At 41.8% G+C, this 20,733-nt stretch overlaps 2 protein-coding genes across 7 annotated transcripts in view; one reads left to right on the top strand and one right to left on the bottom strand.

The window, feature by feature from the left end:
- elapor2b (endosome-lysosome associated apoptosis and autophagy regulator family member 2b) overlaps window positions 1-11,106 on the bottom strand; it is a 24,513-nt gene extending 13,407 nt beyond the window's left edge. The window contains exons 1-6 of one of the 4 annotated variants that reach the window (XM_064343107.1): window positions 11,004-11,106; window positions 5,019-5,139; window positions 1,816-2,005; window positions 1,339-1,486; window positions 961-1,050; window positions 291-396 (exon numbers count right to left, since the gene is read on the bottom strand). In XM_064343107.1, the coding sequence (XP_064199177.1) occupies window positions 291-396; window positions 961-1,050; window positions 1,339-1,486; window positions 1,816-1,973 (502 nt within the window). In that variant the 5' untranslated portion in view covers window positions 1,974-2,005; window positions 5,019-5,139; window positions 11,004-11,106. Of the gene's footprint in view, window positions 1-290; window positions 397-960; window positions 1,051-1,338; window positions 1,487-1,815; window positions 2,006-5,018; window positions 5,140-9,206; window positions 9,812-11,003 lie in introns of those variants that run through there. The other 3 variants (XM_064343106.1, XM_064343105.1, XM_064343108.1) reach the window with 3 other exon arrangements.
- Window positions 10,980-20,733, top strand: dmtf1 (cyclin D binding myb-like transcription factor 1). 3 transcript variants are annotated; one of them, XM_064343115.1, is made up of 17 exons: window positions 10,980-11,103; window positions 12,192-12,307; window positions 12,826-12,948; window positions 13,292-13,386; window positions 13,708-13,780; window positions 13,870-13,946; window positions 14,180-14,337; window positions 14,688-14,720; window positions 14,825-14,934; window positions 15,283-15,511; window positions 15,716-15,867; window positions 16,348-16,563; window positions 16,965-17,050; window positions 17,192-17,350; window positions 17,788-18,135; window positions 18,405-18,552; window positions 18,842-20,733. In XM_064343115.1, exons 2-17 carry the CDS (start codon window positions 12,199-12,201, stop codon window positions 18,877-18,879), a joined length of 2,154 nt encoding a protein of 717 aa, XP_064199185.1. In that variant the 5' UTR covers window positions 10,980-11,103; window positions 12,192-12,198; the 3' UTR covers window positions 18,880-20,733. The 3 variants fall into 3 exon arrangements, with proteins under 3 accessions (XP_064199185.1, XP_064199182.1, XP_064199184.1); XM_064343112.1 differs by having other exon boundaries at window positions 13,705-13,780; XM_064343114.1 differs by lacking the exon at window positions 10,980-11,103 and adding an exon at window positions 11,569-12,105 and having other exon boundaries at window positions 13,705-13,780.

Genomic DNA, 20,733 nt, shown 5'->3' with positions numbered 1-20,733 from the left:
AAAACTTCACAGCCACAAAATACTGAACACTGAAACTCCACAAGCCAAAATCAGTGAACATCAAAACTCCACAACCCCAAAACACTAAACACTAGAACAAACATAAAGCATAAAGAAGTGAAACACACAACAGTGATACACACAACAACAAAACATGCAAAACTGATGTACAAAATATATCACACACAATAATGGAATACACAGCACGGTAACACGTACATGACCAGAACACTCTGAAATGTTCAACAACAGAAAACGCAACATTAAATGTGAAACATAGCTTATTTTACCTTCGATCTGAATATTTTTCAGCAGTACCGGTTTAATGATTTTAGAACCTAGTAAAACACCAGTTGTCCTCCAGTAGAGGATGTTTGTACCAGACTTCAAGTCCACCTGCAAAAAAAAAACAAAAATAGGAGCAGTTTGTGTTGGCACTGTACTGACAATATCTGCTGTTCATGACAGCTTATTATCCTCTGCTTAAGAAGAACTGAATAACTGAACCCAAGAGACGTTAGAGTGTGTACTGAAACCCTCAAATTCATGCTGACATTATTTCAATCTAGTTAAAATAGGTAAATGTAAATAATTTTCTTATAATAAATTTGGAACATGACAGATATTTAAAGCAGAATATTTTGCTGTACATATTGTGGTAAACAGAGATGGAAATTCCAGGGCTCAGAAAGTAGAAGGACTGCCATGTATTTCTAACACCCATGAACTCACCCAGCTGATTTCAGTAATTAGTTGTACCTCCTGGCTTAAGAATTGTGCTAATTAGCAAATCCAGATAAATGGAACAAAATACCGGGGAGGACTTCTACTTTCTGAACCTAGCTGCTGTGTCTCTGAAATAGCCATTGTCCCACTCAAGCCTGCAACCCCCTTCCAGAAGTGTGCTAGCCATTTCCCTACTTGTTTCACATGAGAGGTGAATAGACTATTAACACTTGCAGTATGATTCCCCCACTCTTCACTGTTGGTCAGCTTGATCCACTTTTTGTCCGATGTTTGGTCCATTTCCTGGCACTGATCATTTTGAATCTGAAAATATAAACACAGTACCCATAATAATATACTAAAGAACAGCAATCTTCATTGTCACTCATTCTTGTTCATACATTGGTTTCCATATTATATACTTGCTATGTGCTGAACCTGGGAAACAAGGGCAGAAACCCAAATTTTATACACAGCTTCAGATATAGTATGAAAACAATTTAAAAATAAGATTATTGCCTATAATTTATTGGACATCACCTTCAGGTTTAAATAATCTTATCATAAATAAGCAAGTAGAAATACTGGGGGAGGTATTAAATTCATACTTACAAAGAACTCAAAGAAGATGTTACTGTCCACATACTGGTATTCAAAGGAGACAGAGCCCTGTTTCTTGAGGTGGACTGCATAGATCAGGGACACAGTGCACTCATCCCGGTTGGACTCCAGGTGGGTCCCCTGGGGCACCCAGGTGGAGCTGGAGGAAAAGTCAGGGGCACTGGTCTCATTTCGGACTATCCACACAGGAAAGAATTACTAACTGACCAGTGTCTTCACTAAAGAAGGTTTTCCAATCATCTCTGGGGCCTACATTCCAATGAGTTGTAAAAGCTGGGAAAGCCACTCAGCAATGCCTACCCTTCCATATTCCTGTTTCTTTAGAGATAAGTCCTCCCAGAGGCTTACCGAAGAGCCTGGCATAGCTGTTGCTGGTACTGATTATCCCTACCTCACTTTAAAGCAATGGTGGTGAGCAAGGAGTTAGATGATGGTAGGTTGTGTCGTATGACCCAGTGGCTCACTGACCTGTTGCAGCTAAGGGCCTCTTCTCCCGCAGGGCTGCTGGTCATGTAAGTTGCCAGGCTGGTGAATCCGGCTGGGATGTCGTCCCACTCATCAAAGCGGATCCCACTGCCCAGAGAGTAGGTGCCAGCAGCACACTGTGTGCACTGCTGGTTGGACATCTCCAGGAACTCACCGGCATTACAGGAGAAAGCTGAGACACAAGAGCGCCAGGCCAGGGTCAGAAGCTTCATATTGACATGCACAGGCCCTTCTCACGTACATCATAACCTCTTCTCACTGATCATACAGTCTTCACAACCTCTTCTCACTGATCATACACTCATCACTACCCCTTGTCATTGATCACGACAGCAGTGGAAAGTCTAGGGGTCAGAAAGTCCTGCGATGTGTTACTTCCACCCATGAACTCATCTCACTGATTTGGTCCACCTCCTGGCTGAAGAATTGTGCTAATTTAGCAAATCCAGGTGATTGGAGAAAAACACTGAGGAGGACTTTTACTTTCAGAAAGTGGATTTTGCACCTCTGCTTCAAACCACTTCTCACAGATCATAAACTCCTCACAACCTTTTCGCACTTATCATACACCCATCATAACCTCTTCTCACTGATAATACGCTCATCACAACCCCTTGGCATTGATCACACACTCAATACAAAGGAACAACAGCAGAAACACCTTTCACACTGATCACATTTCAGATTCATCACAGTCTGCTGCACTGGTACAGAACAACACTGAATGTAACACAAAAAGGAAAGAACACAAATCAGGATTAATTCTCTCAGTATGTCCATTTGAACAAAACCTACTGTAAAACAAGCACATAAAAACCAGACTAATAATGGCAAGCAAAGAAAAAAGGCAAATAATCCCATAATCCTTCAATTTCCTTTACCAATGCCCTGAAATGACCACCACTGGAAGACACTAAACAATTTTGGTTATGACGGGTAAACCGGGATTATACTGTAGCTCTGAGTATGAGCAGTTTTAAATGGTGAATTTTCCACATTCAATTCAATTCTTCACAATCACTCCCATCAGCAGGTCTGAGAAATCATTTTAAACACTTTGCTTTCCAAAGAGGTTTCCATCTTATTTACAGCTCTAGCAGCAGGTAGGCGGTGTCCTCAGTGGACCTCCTTCACAAGCACATGTGCTCCTATAAACAGAACCCAAAGGGGAATTACTTGTTTTGGCACCGAAGACAGCTGTTATCTAAATAATTAATCATTCATAAATAATTCATTGGATGACTCTGTTTTACTTTAGCAAAAGCTGTACTGAAAATTCAGCTGTCACACAAATTAGCATGCTCCACCCATAATGCAACAGTCACTTGAAAAAGTGTGTTATACATGTGCAACCAAAAACGTTCTCTTTTTCAGTTGCTGACAAAATGGATAAATATGGCAATGGAACATAAACACAGTGATAATATTTTGAGTGGGTACTCAGACTGAAAAGCTGTGTGACTGTGAGCTGTAGCTAGCCTCTGCAGTCACAGCATGACAGTATAATAATGACATCCAACTTGTCTCACTGAGACAGTTGAGGCCTATTGAGTGCTGATGGAGGTAGACAAGCATCCCAAACAGTTTTATGTATTTACATTACAAGGTGCATATGCATGCACAAACACACAGACACAAATGCACACACATTCACCCTCACCCAGAATCATAAGGTCACACACACCACATACACCCATACACAAATATGCACAACAGAACACCAAAAACAAACACTTACTCAACTTACGATTTCAAAAACCATGCAGACTACAATTTATATTCAAAAGAGATAGTAGGTACTATTTACTCCATAACTTAAACCAATTGTCATACACTAACACATTACATTATTTGTTTATTGGCATACACTTGTATCCATATATCTGCCTGGAGAGATAATTCAGGTTGAGCACCTCACTCATCCACAATCTGAGCCTGTGATATTCTGATCCCATGCTTACTTCCCTAAGCACTTCTCTTTGAAGCCACAATGGCATAATCTAAATATAAATCTGAATCCAAGACTGTCTAAGGGGTATAAATGTACAGGAAGTCTCAGCCCTTCCTCGCGGACACACAAATACCACAGCCTGCTTTTTCAGGCACTCACGCACAAGCTTCCCCGCACGTTGTCTTGGTTACAGGACCCCAATCACAACCTCCTATTAAAACACAACGCATTCCCCCCTTTTCAGGCACCACAAGCGATGATTTTTGTTCAATGAGTCATGTCAAAAAATAACAACAACATAATGACCTCTGATTGACGGTCCTTCCTGAAGGTCCAAATTTTTGGCACGTTACATCTGTTTGTTTTTTTAAAATCACCAGCAAGTATGATGATTCTGTTGCAGTTCCATAGTTGGCCCTCTGGCACCCATATCCACTCACTAAGCAGTGCAGATTACAGCCCACAGGTGCAATCTGCTGTACAGTGTGCTGTGAATTTTGCATACACAGCACACTGTACTGGTGCTATTAAAAGTGTTGTTGGTGTTGTCTTTGCCCGGTGCAATGAAAGAATGTGGAATCACATGCACCTGCGAGAGCAAATAGACAAATCAGCTAGCATTTGGGAATGCCATGTTGCAGACTAGAGAGATATAACACGCATTATGGGATGGTGTCCCAGATTCAAGGATGTGGTGCTGTGGATTAAAGAGGCATAAAAACATGATGTGTCCCAGATTAAATCAGTAAAGAGGCATAATGTTGACTTGAAAGTGCAGTGAAAGTCTCTTCCATTGACGGAAGCTCTACTAACAGTTTCAGATGCCTTCGCATGACAGTGAGTCCAGCTGAACCTAAATGTTAGGGTTTGGAGGATGCTGTTCAGTGCTACATAGGTTGTGGAAATTAGATTTCTTTCTCCAACATGGTAGCAAATGTGAAAGACACAGCCCATTCTATGGATGCATGTATTTAAAAAGTGAAAGAAATGAATAAAGCATAGATAGTCAACCTGAATTCATTACATATTTTTGTTGAATAATGAACACATTGAGTCACCTTGGAGTTAGCAGGCAATATTGAAACAAGCTTCCTATTTGAACAGAAAACTCCAGCCTGCTGATTAGCCTGTGACAAAAAGAGCCACACACACGCACAAGGCACACTGTCCAAACAATAAGAAGGATATGATCAAAAGATTGATGACAGCAAAGGGGCAAGGGGGTCGCACTTACCGCAATCGGTGCCGCTGACGGGGTCTGGCAAGCCAGCGCAGGCACCCTGAGTGCGTGGGATGGCTACCCGCCACCGGGACCCCGTGCTGTCACATTCCGTGTACTCAAAATAGTAGTCTGCCTGCAAGACACAAGCAGGGCACACAACGGTAACGTTCAGAGGAAAGGCCGCTACAGAGGCGCCATTAGTCATGTTCAGCTCTCGGGACGAAATAAAGTCGTGCTTCGGCTAACTTGGAAAGCACTGTAGCAATATCATCTGCTTCCCACAGCTGTTCCATCAGCCAGCTATGGGATGGATCATTCATCCACCATGACTGCAGCTGGTTACGGCTCGTCGTTTTTTAATACCCGTGCACTTTAGATGGAAATCTGCCTTTGCTCTGGCTGTTTCTCTGAAGGACACTTCACTGTATGCTATATATGAGTCATACTAGTGAAACAAATGGCGTGAATGAATCAAGCAATGCTAATAAATCCCAGAGATTTGATTGGCCCTCTTGGCAGGTTGACAGTATGTGTATCTGAGGTAAACTGTCAGTTATGATGCCGCCTTTTCCTCCATGGCTGTGTCCCACTGTGCTCTGCAGTAATATGCACAACAGTGATGAAATCTGACATTTTTCATTCCAAGTCCATGCGTGAAAACTTTTATTGTTTGTTCCATGTCAAATAAATCCACATTCCGTGTGGAACATGGAGCAATAAAATACTCTCTGATAATCACTGATGCTTCTTCAACATTTGTCATATTATTCAGGCAAGGCTTTATGCAAAAAAAGAAATGAAACCCAATGCATTTATTGTATGACAAGGGCCATGAACGAGTCACTTTAAGAAGAGAGGCACGAATGACCCATCTACCCTGACTTTTATTCTGGAGGAAAGGCCCTCTGATAGGCTGTTGGTTGGAGACTGCTGACAAGCAGCTGGAAGGAAAAGACACACCATGCAGGAAACTGATAATGTACCGTGGACTGTTCCAAGAGACCGAGACCTCCGTAATCACACCACCAAAGGACTTGAGGAATTTATTAACAACAAAATAAATCCATCCACTGCACTTCGGAAAAAAAAAAGTTATACATGTGACCGAGACCTGGAAAAATAACTTAAACATTAGCAGTTTAAATCAACCACGTTAACATCAAATTCAGCACAATTTGAAAATGTATACAGAAAATTAGCACTTCTACATCTAAAATCCTGGTCAAAAAGCTGAGTTTATTATTATTATTTTTTTCTAATGGGGGGCCAGGGTATTGCAATTCAGAACAGTAGATACTACATTTGCAATCTCAGCAGCTAATGAACTGGTAAAATTCAAGTGCAGCCAGCATCAGGTTTATAAATCAATAGGAAGAAGTGATGTAGTAGATCCAAAGGCCCATAAGTGGTCCAATGGCCCTGTATTCCTGGGTTTAACTTACAGGATCCTTTATCAAAAGTAAATCTATAAAAGCCACAATTCATCCTCAAGAGAGGCATAATGGTATTTGGTTATGCGACTGTCATTGAAAAGTATCTTCTCCCGGGCAGGTTTTTCCACACACCATTAAATGAAGAGACAGTAAACCAACTGACAATTAATGCATTTAACTACAAAATGTATAGCATTGGACTTTTTTCTTTATTTAAATGTGTTACATTCACAGCTACCAATTTTTTATTAATGAACCTGCAAAATGCTTGTTTGATTTTTTCACCTTACAATACACCGATCAGCCACAACATTAAAACCACCTGCCTAATATTGTGTAGGTCCCCCTCGTGCCGCCAAAACAGCTCTGACCTGTCAAGAGTTTTTTAAATCATGTGGAAATAATTCACGCTCTAACAATATCTTAGCTTTTTATAGCCCTGTAGCAACTAATAATGTAATAAACGACCAATAGTGTAATCCATTTCATTCTTTCTTTTTTTATGTAATAAAAACCAATAATGTAATAAGTAGTAGTAGTAGTAGTAGTGTACTATATTGATCCCTGGGGGGAATTTGCACTGTTGCAGCACCAAAGACAACAAAGTAACACAATTAGATACAAATTTAGAGTAGATACAAAATATTAGACACAAATATACAGTAGATACAAATATATACAGAAATCCAAATATACCAGAGGACACCTTCAGAGGTGAAGTCCATGCCTCGACAGGTCAGAGCTGTTTTGGCGGCACGAGGGGGACCTACACGATATTAGGTAGGTGGTTTTAATGTTGTGGCTGATCGGTGTACATTGTCTAACACACTAGACTGAGTCTGACGTGATCAGTTTCAAGGAATATAAATGTTATTTCACCGCACCCTCAATATAAACTAATAGGAGCATAAGCTTTATAGTGAGTGTTTTGACAATGAAAATGCATCTGGAATCAAAGCACCTTATGCACACAACATTATCGATTGATACTTTTGTAGGGGATCTGTGTGGAAAATGTGCCTAAAATACTGTATATGCTTTGTAAAGGACATGCAAACCTTTCGCAAACAGTTGTCCTCTGACCAATTTGATCACAATGCAATTCATCCTACACCGTTCTAGCAAACATATAGCTATCAACACAGCTATTAATTGCTAGTGTTGGAGAAGAATTGGATACATTCACAATTTGCTTAAATACAGAGCAAGTTAAAGAAAGACCATCACAATTAGTTTGAGTAGGGGTTGTACTTTTGAATCCAAATATGACAAATCCTTTACACAGGAACATATACAATAGAGTATATTCACAATACAAACCAGTAAAAGGGTATTACATATGCATTGCCACCAAGTGTTCTCAAAAATGTGCATTTACAAAGATAACTATTTTCTCCAACTTTTTTCACAAAAATGTTCTTGCCAAACTGTGTTCACGAAAAAGCAACATTTGCACAAATCCATAAATGTAAATTAAGATTAAATGTTGTTGAATCAAAGCCTGTGTTTCATCTGATAGTAGCATCTGTTCCTCTGCGACTTGTCTGAGTGGTGACATCAGCAAAGACTGCCTTGTGTCATGGTAACCCTCCCTTAGGATGGTCCCTCCTGAGATTACACCTGCCACAGAGGCGCATTTCTGTCAAATGATCCCAATAAAGGCACTTTCAACAATGTGTTTAATGTTTCCTGGAGCAACGATCAAATATTGACAGTGTGCATAATTTGAGCCATATGTGTAATGAGACCCTGGACAAGTTTCACCAATGCATTGATTCAATATACAGGTCAAACTTCATGCCAGTGTACTGTCATAGCTTTTGCTCAGTCTGAGAGGGGCGAGAGGTGATTTGATATGATCATTTTGTCCCCCAAGGACCTGAGGTAGTAAGATTTTTAATGGAAATCTGCCCAAAGTAAGTGTCATTTGTCTGTGGATTGATCTTCTGTTCTATCCCTAATATGTTGCTGGTCATTTATCATAGGAATTTGTAAAAGCATAAATTAATTAATTAATTATTTTTTCTATATTCTGTGGGAGGAAAAAATGGGCAATAAAAATGTGATTTACATAGCATCAAAAAAAAAAAAAAAATTTAAGGATCTGTTGAAGAACCATTTACAAAGTAAAGCCTGTGACTTTTTGGGAATTAACCAGCACGAACAGGACATCGATATGAAAGAAATACGGTACAGTATTTGCAGTACCTAAAGATCGTTTTGTAAATTCACGATTGCGTTTAAGTTCGTTTAGACTATTTATTTTTATTTCTTATATATTCATTTCGGACGAACTAGTACTAACAGTATTATGTTCTCAATAATCAATAAAACAAGAATCTCTAGTTACTTAGGCTAAGTCGCATTGTGCCAGCGTCATAATAATCATACTAATTTTGAGGATCACGCGTAGCCAAAAAACGTAAAGGAACAAACTTTGGTATAGCCTACTATCTTGCAGTACGACTTATTTCCAACCACATGCAAACTTTTAGTTTTCCAGGATGCAGTGAAATACAGATACAGTTCCTGGAATAAAATCAATCTAATATCCTGATTTTAGGAACCTCCCATTATTTTCCAGCGGGCACTTATCCCACTTTTAAGGTTCAGTTTACAATAGAACTAAAACCGCAAACCGACATACAACAGGCTATACACTGAATTTACAGACTAGCCTACATGGTCAAAAACTTAAATGAAAATATTCAAATACCAATCACAAAAAAATAATATTAACTAATGATAGCAGAATACTTGTATTTACCGTCTATCTGGAGCGTGACTTGACAGGCGCTGAAATGACATTTTATGCAACCTTACCCTCTATTGTTGAAACAATATATCACGTCGAAACAAACGTTTGGCAAGGGTTTTGTGCACGCTTACCTCTCCACATAGAGGTAGGTTCTCTTTAGCCCCTGATACCCACTGGAGCAAGCTGAAGATGAGAGCGCGGTGAATTACGGCGGAAACAGTCGTATAACCCTTGGAAAAAACGAAGTGTCCTTTCGACTGTCCCTTCTGTTCCATTGCAGTTCGCATAAATGACGACCCCTCTACACTAGAACGTACTATGTTTTATAAGTGCGGTTTGGATTATTATGGTACTTGCGCCTCTCTTCCACACTACACTGCTAAAGTGCTTAAGCGTTTGCTTGAGTAGGCTACATTTGGATCCACCGGCTTCTGACAGCACTGGCGTGACGTAATGAGTCTGCTTTGACAAAGTGCGACTCGGTGTAAATGTACGTTTTTTAATTTTTTAAGTTAATTTTAAAGGGGGGGATTAATGTGCAATGAACAGTGAACAGAAACAACATAAAATTGATTCTGCGCATTTGATCGTCGTGATATTATCAACTGTAAATAGGCAAATTAGTAGGCTAAGTTCAACAACAAAAAATGTTTTATTGTGTGTGCGTGCGCGAGCGTGTGCGTGCGTGCATTGCATGTGTTAAACTGAATTTGAAGATGGAAATTACCGGAGATTTAAAAAAATAAATAATGTGCGGTTAACTTTGATCTGGAAAATGGAGTTACACCATGTGGATATGCAATTAGCCTACATTTAAGCTAATGCAACAGCAAGAGAGCTTCACAACGTAACATTGCACACAACTGTAATATTACAACGATGAAATATGTGGCAACAATGTGGAAATATTCTTTCTTAATACATTATGTAGCATATAGGCGATGAACAAATATGTCAAATGATATGTATCTTGCAAAACCAAACTGTATTTCCAGCTCAATAGCGGACTTAAAACAGAAGAAATATTTGTTGAATATTACACTAAGAAATACTCTCATATAACTTGAATACTTAGCATTCAACTAATTTGTCTGGAGTCTATAAATGTTGTCACACGTATTCTTGAAATTAACACATTCCTTTAGATAATAATGCACCAATCTGTAGAAGTCCTTTTCCAGTCCAGAAAGTTGATTTCAGCAGAAACCCTGCACTATTCTCCCAGCTCCTGGCATAGCAATTACATACCCAATAATTGACAAACCCTCAAGAACACACTGCATCCGCACAACGAAGACACTTTCCTCCTCACGATGATATTCTGTTATTGTTGTCGGTGAGAGGTCTAAGGTGAAAGGCAATATAATAATGGGGTCTGTACACAACAAAGTGTAATACTGTTGCAATTCAGAAATGTTAAACTTGACATAAAAAATGATCCCAAAACATTTGGTTGCATTTTTCCCATAGATGCAAGCCCATGAGTAACTCTACACACAAAAAGGTTTGAAAAAAGGTAAAAATGCAAAGGCTTGGTAACTCAGTGGGAAATAACAAAAAAGAAACAAAATTATTAGTTAGCCCACGATAGAAAAGAAAATTCTATTGGATACATTGACGGTGGCGTAGTTGCCACAATACTGCAGAGAACTTTACCTTTAATTGACGTTTATACTAAAAATGCATGAGCAAATATGCCCATCATGGTTAAAACAGAAATTTATCGCGACAGATGGGGCCATATTAGCCAGCGTTATGTAAAATCACTTTACACCATGACAAAGGGAAGTGACTAAAGAGAGTAACCGTTCATTTCCGGTCGGGGCTGAGAGGATTGTTGTGTTCCTCCATCCTGGTATTTGTCTTCATCCTGGTCTCTCCGAAGTGCCCGGACCCAAAACAGGAAGTAAGTATCAAAATCAAACCTAAAATTCACGGTCTCTACGGGGAGATACTCTGTGATGGAGATTAATGCTGATAAATCAAAAATTAATGAAACGCAGTCAAAAATTAAATGCAGGGTTGGCGATGCTGCTTACATAGACATCGCTGACTGGCTTCCAGAGGAATATGGCGTCTGTGAATTTTCTTCTTCTTACTTTAGCTAGATAGCTAACTTGTTAGCAGACCAGCTAGTACCTCTATTTAAACATGGCGGAATTAGCCAACGTTAGCTAATCAGCTTTCCATTTTAACCAAATAAAGTCACGCACTTTATCGCTGTTTAGTTATGCCAACTAGCATAACGTATACCACTACCAACTTGTTTCTCAGTTCATGAGCTAATTTAGCTAGGATAACTAGTCATCCAATGCTTGGGACAACGTCAGAACCACACACACTGCTTTCCAAGTGGCAGTCGCCCAAGGTTGTCCGAATGCTAGCTAGCTAGCTTGTAACGTTGATTCAATGTGCCCGTATCACCAAATGATTTTACAGCTGCCTGGTGAATTCACGTCAGTTGCATAAAATTGGTGCAGCTGGTATCTAGCTAGCTAATAGCTAGCCTAAATTAACTTGGCCAACAACAGACTTGCTAACTACTAAGTTAGTTAATGGGAGTCATAAGCTTTTCAAGCGAACATTGTTCTGCAATGATTTTATTCTGGGGAAACTCAAAACTGGTATCATTGGATGATGTTCCATGAAAGCACGCGTGTTTACTTGGTATCATTTCTCAATTCACATAAAGTTAAGAGTGTAAATCAATGTCACAAGAAGACAAACGTGCCGAATAACTGGAAAATAACGTTACTCTTAAAAGCACGCGGCTATTCCCATTGCGAATGTTATTTTGGTTTGCAAACTGACAGAAATTGCAGCACGTTTTCTTACTTTGTCATTCGAATGGTTATTTACGACCTTACTGAAGGACATGAACCATTTCGCTAGCTTGCTAAGTAACAAGGTAGCGAACCCTGTGTGGGCTGTCCGTTCCACACATTGATTTTCTTGCTATTAGAATGTAAGAAATAAGAATGTTTTATTCTCCAGACTGAGCATGAACACAATTGAGGATGACTCAGACACAGTGACTTTGGAAACAGTGAACTCTGTTACACTAACCCAGGATACAGACGGGACCATAATTCTGCACTGCCCTCACAATGGTAAGGCTGGTAACATACTGTTTTCTCTGGGGCAATGTTGAAAAATCATGGTTTAATGCCAACAATAGTAGGTTTCATCCGGGCACTGTTTCCTCCCACAGTCCGAAGACATGCAGGTTAGGTTAATTAGAGAGACAAATTGCCCCTAGGTATGAGTGTGTGAGTGAATGGTGTGTGTGCCCTGTGATGGATTGGTGAACTGTCCAGGGTGTGTTCCTGCCTCTTGCCCAATGCATGCTGGGATAAGCTCCAGCACCTTCCGTGATCCAGACCAGGAATAAGCGGGTATAGATGATGGATGGATAGAGCAAGTTCAAACCCCAGAGTCTAGACAGAGATGTCAGTTACATTTGAAGGATGATAGTTTTTTTTCTAGTGGCAGTGTTCAGTATTATTAGGTATCAGTTATTTTATGACTGCCTGAATGTAGGGTACCATATTCCCATAATGTGTATTACTACAACTAAGTGCTCTGCAACAAAGCCGGATAAGAATTTCCACTACTGGTTTTGTTGCAGATGCTGAAGAGTTGGGCTCTGATGACACGTTGGAGCCTGCGCACAAGCGACTCCATCTGTGCAGCGAGGACGAGCCACATGTGTCTGGATCTGCCCCCAGAATCTCTGTCGTCACTCTCCCCAGTGAGTCTGCATTTCATCCATTGTCACCTGTAAAAGCACATGCATAGCGTCTATGAATAAAAATGACTTTTTCAGAATTTTCAGAGTGTGTCCACGGCATATTTTAAGGGTTTCTACATATTTGTGCAAATATGTATATATTTGCCTGTGTGGAAATGGGTGATACTTATGAGCAAAATGATCTGTGTGCTAAATTAAAAGCAGGAAATCAGCAAGAACAACAGTGAATACAATATGAATTGTCCTATGCAGTGTGGACTGTGCATGCTTTCAATGACCTAAATACATATCCGGGTACATAATTGTGAAACTGGAACCTGACAGATTTAATTTCTTTGTTAAGTTTCAGAGAAAGAGGAGAGTTTTGAGGTGACCATGACAGCCACCACAGAGATGACAGAGAGTGATATAAGTGAGGGAGCTGTGGCTCAGATTCAGGTACTCTGTGACCTCATGGCTTCTTACTACCTTACTAATTAGTAATTGTGACCATTGCATGTTGGTCTGCATTGTTGGACTGCATTACATATAATGCTAATTTGTATCTGAAGATACTCATTCATATTCTTTGCATGTCTGCTTGTTTCTTCCTGCTTAACTGAATAAATTGTAGGCAGAACTCAGTACAAGAAGTTTATGAAAATATATAACAGTAAAATTAGTGCTTAAAGCTTTGCTTCAGTGTAAGGCCAGTACAATGTCAGTTTATGGTATGATGCACAGATACTGCAGAATGCTGACTTATTCTTCCCTCAGAAGACCGAGGAGGTATCTCCTGTCAGTCAAGCATGGTTTACAACAAAAGAGGACAAGGACACCCTTGTTAATAAGGGTAGGTCAGAAATCTGCTTACTGTAGCTAAGGAAAATGTTACTGCACTTTACCAAATCTGAAGGATTTTTTGTGGTTTCATTTCTGCAGGTCACAAGTGGAAACAGGGTATGTGGTCAAAAGAAGAAATAGATATTCTTATGAGCAATATTGATCGGTATCTGAAGGTAAACATGCGTAAAATTTTCTCATCATGATTTGTCTGACGTATTTCAATTTCTGAGATAACATGCATCCCATGGGAAGTGCATGGTGTCTCCCCCCCCCCCCCCCACCCCCAAATTGTAATGATTTGGCTTGAAAACAGCATGTGCAAAAACATTTTTGTCAAAGGCTAAATTATATTCCATCATGCCCTGCTCTAATTCATCCTGTTCATGCGTCCCTCTTTCCTCTTCAGAGTCGAGGGATTCAAGATCCTACCGAGATCATCTTTGAAATGTCCAAAGATGAGAGGAAAGACTTCTACAGAAGCATTGCATGGGGCCTCAACCGCCCTCTCTTCGCGGTGTATAGACGAGTCCTTCGCATGTATGACAACAGAAACCATGTTGGAAAGTGAGTGTGGCGTAATTCCACCGGCTAGCATGAAGTTCTGGCCTTCATTTTACCCTGTTGCACATGGCTTGGTTAAACCAGTGTTACCTGTGTGGAATTCATTCAGTCATGTCAGTCCTCAGTATAATTTGATATGTTTCCTAAGACAGGGATTGTAAACTTAAATGGTTTCTTATTTTTTGTAATCGCAGAGGTAATAAGGTCACCAAGGACTTATGTTGTTGTGGCTGGTTACAGTAAGGCAGTGTTGACAGTATGTACTGAATGAAACATATCGGTTTACGTACGCAGTTCTGTGAGTTTCTTTGCCTTTCTGTTAGTTTGAAAGCATGTTTTTCCTGTTTGTACAGGTACACCCCTGAAGAAATAGATAAGCTAAAGGAGTAAGTATTAAACATGGATTTCACAGTAGGTTACCAGTATTAAATTTTCATTTTGAAGATCTGTAATCCAGTGGTTTATAAAATGAGTGTGTTCTATTTTTCAGACTGAGAGTGAAGCATGGTAATGACTGGGCTACCATTGGAGCTGCGCTGGGGAGAAGTGCTTCCTCTGTAAAAGACCGGTGTAGGCTGATGAAGGACACCTGTAACACAGGTTAGTGTGCTTCACAAATGATCATTGAGCCCAGTGGAATTATGAGTAGGGAACTGACCACCTTCCCCAAATTTAAACCTGACATGGGGTGATGTAATGACTTTGCGGCTGACAGGCTGTTGTAAAGACCTTCTCTGAAGGCCTGACACAGACAGTTGTAATGGCTTTGTCTTGAGGGCGGATACTGGCTGGAGCAAATAATTATACCCTGAGGCTGACACAGGCTGGTGTCATGTTCTTCTCTCTTAGCCTGACACTGGTGGTTGTAATGGCCTGCTCTCAGAGGCTGACACTAGCTGGTATAATGAATTCCTCCCCGAGGCTGACGCAGGACCTTCTCTATGACAGGGAAGTGGACAGAGGATGAAGAGCGGCGGCTAGCGGAGGTTGTCCACGAACTGACGGGCACGGAGCCGGGCCACACCGTCACCCAGGGCGTGTCCTGGGCCTCCGTGGCCGACCTGGTGGGCACTCGCTCGGAGAAGCAGTGCCGCTCCAAGTGGCTGAACTACCTCAACTGGAAACAGAGCGGAGGGACTGAGTGGACCAAGGAGGACGACATGAACCTGATCAAACGGTAATGCTGCTCCCTCTGTCTTCACATGCAGGTAGAACAATCCATCACCTGCACACACTGAAATTTTTGCAAACAAATGTATCAGTTTACAATATATTACTTTACAGAAGACCTGTGGTAGGGCACTGAGAAAGCAACATCCAGGGCGAACATGATTTGAGCACATAACTAAGCAATCGGGTCGGACTCATGTGTCTGCTGTAGGATTGCGGAGCTGGAGGTTGAGGATGAAAATGAGATCAACTGGGACATCCTGTCGGGGGGCTGGAGCAGCGTCCGCTCCCCTCAGTGGCTGCGCAGTAAATGGTGGACGATCAAGAGGCAGGTCGCCAACCACAAGGACCTCCCCTTTTCAGGTCAGTGGCACTTATGGAGAAGTCCCCCAGTGGATTAGATCAATGCTGTTCTTTGTCCTGAGATTTTAGGTGGCAGTCACCAAATCTGTAACCTATAGTTACTGGAGGAGAGGATTGCACAGTCGCTGAATCTTTGACCTATAGTTGTTGGAGAAGATGGCACAGTCACTGAATCTGTGGCCTATAGTTGCTGGAGAAGATTGCACAGTCACTGAATCTGTGACCTATAGTTGCTGGAGGATAAGATTGCACAATCATTGAATCTGTGACCTATAGGAGTTGCTGGAGGAGAAGATTGCACAGTCACTGAATCTGTGACCTATATTTGCTGGAGGAGAAGATTGTACAGTCACTGAATCTGTGACCTATATTTGCTGGAGGAGAAGATTGTACAGTCACTGAATCTGTGACCTATAGCTATTGAAGGAGATGACACGGTCACCACAGCTGTGTTTTGAGTTAAGCACCTTCCTCCCACAGTGCTACTCAAAGGTCTCCAGGAGCTGGCGGAGAACCAGCTGCCTTTCGGTAAGGTGGTGATGGCGGCACCTCGGCCCCCGGGCAGCGGCTCGCCCTCGTCCCTCCAGCAGGTCCAGATCCGGGTGGCCCGCCTGGACGAGAGCAGCAGCGCCTCCCACAGCCCTGTGGCGGCACTGCAGATACCCGTACAGATCCCTGTGCAGATCACGCATGTCGGTAAGCTCTCGATCGTCTGGGATACAATCTTGGGATGCAGTGTGTGTATGAGTAGGTAGGCTGTAGGGTGCTGTGTCTATGAGTAGGAAGGTTGTAAGGTGCAGTGTGTGAGTAGGTAGGCTGTAGGGTGCAGTGTGTATGAGTAGGTAGGTTGTGCGATGCAATGTGTATGAGTGGGAAGGTTGTGGGATGCAGTGTGTATGAGTGGGTAGGCTGTGGGTCACTGTTTATTAAAGATGCATCTCGCTGTCAAATCTATGCTTGTATTCTGTTTCAAAAGTACCAAAAGTATTATTGGCACCCCCACTGTCACAAAGCTTCAAATGAGATGTGGATCACTCTCCTGTTTCATTCACTCTGCCATTTCATCTTAACACTCATCTGTCTCTCTGTCTATGAAGCACCCTCAGATACCTCATCGACTGCTAATGATGCAGAGACTATAACGCTAAACGCCGGAACCCTTCAGACATTTGAAATCTTACCTGTAAGTTTTGCACAAACAATATATCATAATACTTCCTCAAGGACTAAAACTGGAAATATTGCACAAGGACATCATTGTAATGTCTCAGCGTTACTGCTGTCGTTGACATCTGGCCTGATGGGTGCATTCCCTTTGTGTCAGTCTTTCCACCTGCAGCCTACGGGCACTCCTGGGACGTACTACATCCAGACGGGCTCCAACCAGGGCCTCCCGCTGACGCTGGCGGCCAGCCCCACCGTCACCCTCACAGCGGCCACGTCGCCCTCGTCCCCGGAGCAGATTATCGTACACGCCCTGTCCGTGAGTGAAAACCTGCTGCTCTCACCGCTGCTATCGGGCTGCTTGATCTTCACTGTGCTGGGCTGCTGCCCTGTGATGTCACTTCATGTTTGAATCTGAAACTAGCTATTGTGTTAGTGAACCGTTCTACATTTCTGTAATTCAGGAACTGAAACGTTAAGCAGTATCAACTAGCTGTAAGTGTGACTTTCATAGTAGTGAATGGTTAATGGAGGCAGGGCAAACCTTCCAATAAAAAGTGGATCTCTGGACATTTTTTTGTTGGAAATCACAGCACTGACTTTAGAGTAAAATGCATACATTTGTAATTATACAGTATGTCAAGCTTGTAGAAGGGGTAAATTGTAAGCGTGACAGTATTTGTAAGACTAATTATCTAGGTGCCCCCTACTCTAGTGAAGATTTATTGTTCACATGTTTTTTTGCTTATCCACTAGCCGGATAACTTGCTCAGCTCCAATGAGAACGTCACTGTGCAGATGTCCCACCCTGGCGTCATCATCCAGACAGTGTCCTCAGACGACCTTGCCTCCGCGGAGTCCCTCAGCCAATCGGCGCTAACCGTGGAGCAGTCCGTATTGGCCAGCGCAGAGGATGCTTCGGACGTGAACCTGGAAAAGGTGGGCGCAGAGGCAGGGAGCCCCCAAAGAGAAGGGGCGGAGCAGGAGGTGATCAGTGGCTCAGAGGGCGCAAAATTCCTCCAGAACCCTCAGGTGGAAGCTCCAGGTCACCTGACTGAGACGGGGGATGGGCAGGAGCACCTGACTGACACCTTCTCAGCAGAGGTACAGACAGCAATGACCCAACCTCACCTTTATCATTCTCATTCACTTCCATAAAACATGTGAAGACACTTCAGAGTTATAGGATATAGTGATAGGACAAACTAGTCTATAGCAAATTTGAGAGACCCTGTATGTGGCTTTGTGTTTCCACTTCAAACTTTGCCACAAAGAAGCGGACCTGGGCTATTGCATTCAAAGGCCAGTGCGAAACAAAATGAGTGTCTATCTGCACACTTTCGAGGAACTGACTTTTTACTTTCTCCTGACAGACTTTGGGTTCTCCAACCATGGAAGAACATGTGGTGGAACGAACTGTAGGAGAGGGTGCGGTGATGATCGTCCCCTCCCCCAACAGCTTCATCCAGACCGCCGATGATATCGACAGCGACAGTGTCCTGCCCTTAACCACACTGACGGGTAAGATTAATGCCGCTGATTTTATAGATTCTAATGTGAAAATGGCTTTCATGTCATTGCACTGGTTGTGAAGGCAGTGGCTCCGCTTGTGGGAGGTGGTGTCTCTCCCCAAGGATGAAGAACCATTCCTCAGACTTGTACAGTATGAATGTCTCTTGAAGTTCACTCAGCATCCGCAGGCATGCTACTTTCAACATGTAGTGATGGCATGTAGTGATTTATACGTGTCAGTTTGCATAGACTTTGTACTGAAACTGACAGGCTGTGGGCACACTGTTCTATATTACAGATCCTATACTTGAAAATCAGGGAGAGAGCTCTGACTGACAGGATTGGCCTGTCGCACAACAGCTTCGTGCCAATGAATTGAATCGAAGTGGATGGACCCGAAAATGAACAAAATCACTACTGTTGGGAGCATGGGGGAGCCTCGGTTCTGAATCGCCAATAGCTTCTTTCTGTCGTGTTGGCAAACCCCAAATTTCTAGGGATATGCAAGTCTGACATTTTCTTCCTTTTATACACTAACGGGTGGAAAGGCAACCGTGATTTTCTGAGTTGGTCTAGACAAGAGGTCTTGGTATTGAGTTTGTTGAAGGTTTGTGGGGTGCCAAGTCAAATCCTGTAATATGGAAGATGACTCCTTATGCAGTACTGTACATCATTGTTACACTTATTTTATAAGTCAGAGGAATCACAGTGCTGGCAGTTGAGGCTGCAGTGGCAAATGCACATGAGGAAAGGGCACATGCAGTTCCTTAAAATGTACTGTAGCTGAAGACTAACGGGTTTCAATTAATATCGTGGGCGTGTCGTTTGAAAGATTAACCTATGCGACACTTATAACTCTGCAGACAGAAAAAAAAAACTAGTCTATACTTCTAATAGTATATTTGCTCTTCAGCTCAGCTTTATTACAAAATCCTGGACCTAAACTTTTTTATGTAAAACATTATTTTCCTTTAGAGTTTCTGCTTTTTTCTGCTGGTCTGGTCTGAAATGCTTATTTGGATTAACTACTTGCATTATTCTTGCAGTGGGTTATGATCATTATCTGTGAACTCCTGTTTACTTCCTTTAGCTCAAACCTAAATAATGTAAGCCACTGCTGATGAAGGCCAGATCACCCTGGATTGTGCCAAGACAGCATCGCATCGTGTGACAGGCTAAGAAAAATTGTTACAAGGTTTACCATTCAGCCCATATCAGCTTGTCCTTTGCCTGTGGTTGAGACTGAATTCTAATATGGCTGTCTGCCAAGTATCCCAGTCTCTGATACTACAGCAAATCCCAACAGGATTCTCTGTGAAGAAATATTTCTTCGTGTCAGTGTATTTCAGACTCATTTCCACCTATATCTCGTGGTTCTGCTCAGCCTTTAAATAACATTTGCAGGCTAACTTACTCAGACCTTTTCTGAAGTATTTCAGGTAATCAGGTGATGATGAAGCTGAGGCAAACTGTGCCACTGTAACATTAATGCTGGACAAATGAAATACCATGTGGACAAAACCCTCCCATTACTTTGGGTATGACACGGTTCATGTCGATAGTTCACAGGCAGGAGTTTTCCCATTACCTGCAATGCCCTTGTACATTAATGTAACACCAGTGCAGCAGTACGTCTCACTTAATGTCCAGTAAGAATTGTATACGGTACAATTCATTACCATCTATTGTACGTTGGTCCTTCTTCAGACATTATTTGTAATGTGAAGTTGCACTGGGTTCACTGACAGGTTGCATTGCATAGTGTCTTGGAGCAGTGGCAGGTAATTGGGGGGGCACAAGGTCTTGTGGTCATCCATTGTGCAGCCACATCAAAGGTCTAGAAATGAAGACTCATTCATACTAGGTCTAACTTAGCTAAACATGGTGCTGAAGTTATGTGTTATGTGAGGTTTATTTCCTCTTGCAGCTTCAATGATGATGCTTACAGCTTTGATTTGTCTATGTTGTTAATGAGAGCTTGCAACACATTATTTCCTCTGTGTGTTTTCTAATGAATGTGTACTTTATCAGGGTTTCAAATCTTGCACTGGTCCTGTGTCTTTATTAGTTACAGGATGTTGTCACAGCTACTTCCAAAAGCCTGTGTAGACTAGTACAATAATTTATCAGAGAAATGGGGTTGTTTGTATGGTTTTGTGTTTATTTATTAATTAAAACTTTATAAAGCAA

Source organism: Anguilla rostrata, chromosome 7 (assembly GCF_018555375.3).
Source record: "Anguilla rostrata isolate EN2019 chromosome 7, ASM1855537v3, whole genome shotgun sequence".
In the NCBI taxonomy this organism is placed as follows: domain Eukaryota; kingdom Metazoa; phylum Chordata; class Actinopteri; order Anguilliformes; family Anguillidae; genus Anguilla; species Anguilla rostrata.
The sequence above is the reverse complement of the archived record's forward strand: the minus strand, read 5'-3'. Positions and strand labels throughout refer to the sequence as shown.